The sequence below is a fragment of the Stomoxys calcitrans genome, chromosome 2, assembly GCF_963082655.1.
Source record: "Stomoxys calcitrans chromosome 2, idStoCalc2.1, whole genome shotgun sequence".
NCBI classification, from domain to species: Eukaryota; Metazoa; Arthropoda; class Insecta; order Diptera; family Muscidae; genus Stomoxys; species Stomoxys calcitrans.
The window spans coordinates 32537554-32539739 of NC_081553.1; the positions used below are offsets into that span (position 1 = coordinate 32537554).

Sequence of the window (2186 nt, forward strand, 5' to 3'; positions counted from 1 at the left end):
CCGGTCAAGAACTTAACCAGCTTGCATCAAAAATACGTATCTATGCCAAATTTCAGCTTAATGTCTCAATTTTTGAAGGCTCTAGAGTGATTACAACAGACGGACGGACAGACTCACGGACATCGTTAAATCGTCTTAGAATTTTACGACGGTCCGAAATACATACACTTTGTAGGGTCGGAAATTGACATTTCCTTGTGTTGCAAACGGAATGACTAAATGAATAGGGGGGATATCCAACGGTGGTGGGTATAATAAGCAATCCGACACTGAATGTATCGATTAGGCTATTTTGTACAGTGATTTCTCTCATGACTTCCAATTGACTTTATTAACCTTGATTTTGTTGGTCTTTACATTGATATTGCGTCTATATAAATCGATCTCCTGATTTTTACTTCTAATTTTCGTTTGAAATACAGGTGATAGGAAATTACGGATAGTATCGATATTCATTATAAAAACTACCGAAAATATCGAATGTTGATCGAATTGATAGTTTGCCAGCTCTACTATCAGGTCTGTCTCAAACTCTAACAGGCTAAATTTGATGTATCTGCCATTGTAAAGCGATCAGCGATTTTACTTACTCCGAGCCCGGAAGAAATATCTCTCATATTAAGTCAATTAAATTTGAAGCTGTTATAATAACCAACCTTACAGCTAAAATATTCAAAGTATTCTTTATTTGTTTTAATCAATTCCTTCATTACCACAAGGTTAAGAAATACGCTAGAAATTTTAATAAATTAACCTTGTCTAGTTACCCCAGTCAGGGGGACAAATAACTTTTCTCATGCAACACTGAGGGAATGGCTGATTAGGATCTTCTAATTCATCACTCCACCAGCAAGGAGGCTCCAAAATGATTAAACTATAATCACATCTATGAGTACAAAAAAAACAATAGCTTCAATTTAAATTTCGTACGTCCACCTTTGTAGCTTACGGTTCAACTCTTCCTTTAAGGCCTTCCTCGCAATGGAATCGTTCACATTTTGTTGCAGGTTTTGCATGCTCTCCGGGTGAGAGTATAAGATCTAAATAAACACATTTCCCAAGATGCTCTAAAAAATAGATTGGAAAATATTAAACTTCTAATTGCAGGTATTTAGTATACATAACACTTTACCTGAATTTCCGTATGATGGTTTCGTGGCTAAAGAGCCAACGAAAGCTATTGCCAATAACACTGTAATATTTAAGAACTGCATTGTAGTACTAAGTCAAGAATATTGCAAAATGAATTGAAAGCTGAATAAATATTTGCTATTTATACACAGACTTCTACACTTAAAGAAATCACCACCAGTTAGCGGTCCAGTTCCAATTATTGTGTGATATTTTAATTAAATTTAATAAATATTTAACAAATAGCCAGAAGTAAAGATATTTGTGAAACCACTTCAAATAATAAACAATGCAAATTAATAAATGAAAAAACTGCTACTTGACAATAATGCGTTTTTTGCAAAAAAGAGGGTACTTGAGAACTGAATACTTGAATTCACGATATGCTTTAATCAATCAAAAAGCCAAAGTATAAACAAGGTACAAGTAATAGAATGCTAAGTTCGGCCGGGCCGAATCTTGGGTACCCACCACCATGGACATACCAAATTTGTCAAACCAGCAAAAATTAAAAATTCTAGGAACCGAACAAGGATGAGACCGGTTTACATGTGAGCTATAGGGTTGCCCAAAAAGTAATTGCGGATTTTTAAAAGAAAGTAAATGCATTTCTAATAAAACTTAGAATGAACTTTAATCAAAAATACTTTTTTTACACTTTTTTTCTAAAGCAAGCTAAAAGTAGCATCTGATAACTGACAGAAGAAAGAATGCAATTACAGAGTCACAAGCTGTGAAAAAATTTGTCAACGCCGACTATATGAAAAATCCGCAATTACTTTTTGGGCAACCCAATATATCATGCTAACTTGACAAACAGTTTAACAATATAAGTGCCTTTATCTGAATCCCATATAATCTTTATTGGTCTACGAATTTAAGTTTGGATGTAAGGTGTACTCCATTCTTAAAATACTTTATTTCAGCCCGATGTTCTCATGATGTCTGATTTAGTGGTGTTTTCGGGGGAGAGGTCTGGGGAACCACCTCTCATACTTGGCCCAGAAAAAATATTAGCATCGTGCTCTTCTCTCAAATACCGATTTCAATGAAAG

General features: G+C 34.5%; 1 protein-coding gene across 1 annotated transcript; it reads right to left on the reverse strand.

Annotated features, from left to right (window-relative positions):
- Positions 1-664: 664 nt before the first annotated feature.
- On the reverse strand, positions 665-1241 carry LOC106094261 (uncharacterized). Its single transcript, XM_059363413.1, has 3 exons — positions 1133-1241; positions 950-1067; positions 665-886 (listed from the first exon to the last, which is right to left on the reverse strand). The coding sequence occupies exons 1-3, from the start codon at positions 1212-1214 to the stop codon at positions 760-762; spliced, it is 327 nt and encodes a 108-aa protein (XP_059219396.1). The 5' UTR covers positions 1215-1241; the 3' UTR covers positions 665-759.
- Positions 1242-2186: the final 945 nt, after the last annotated feature.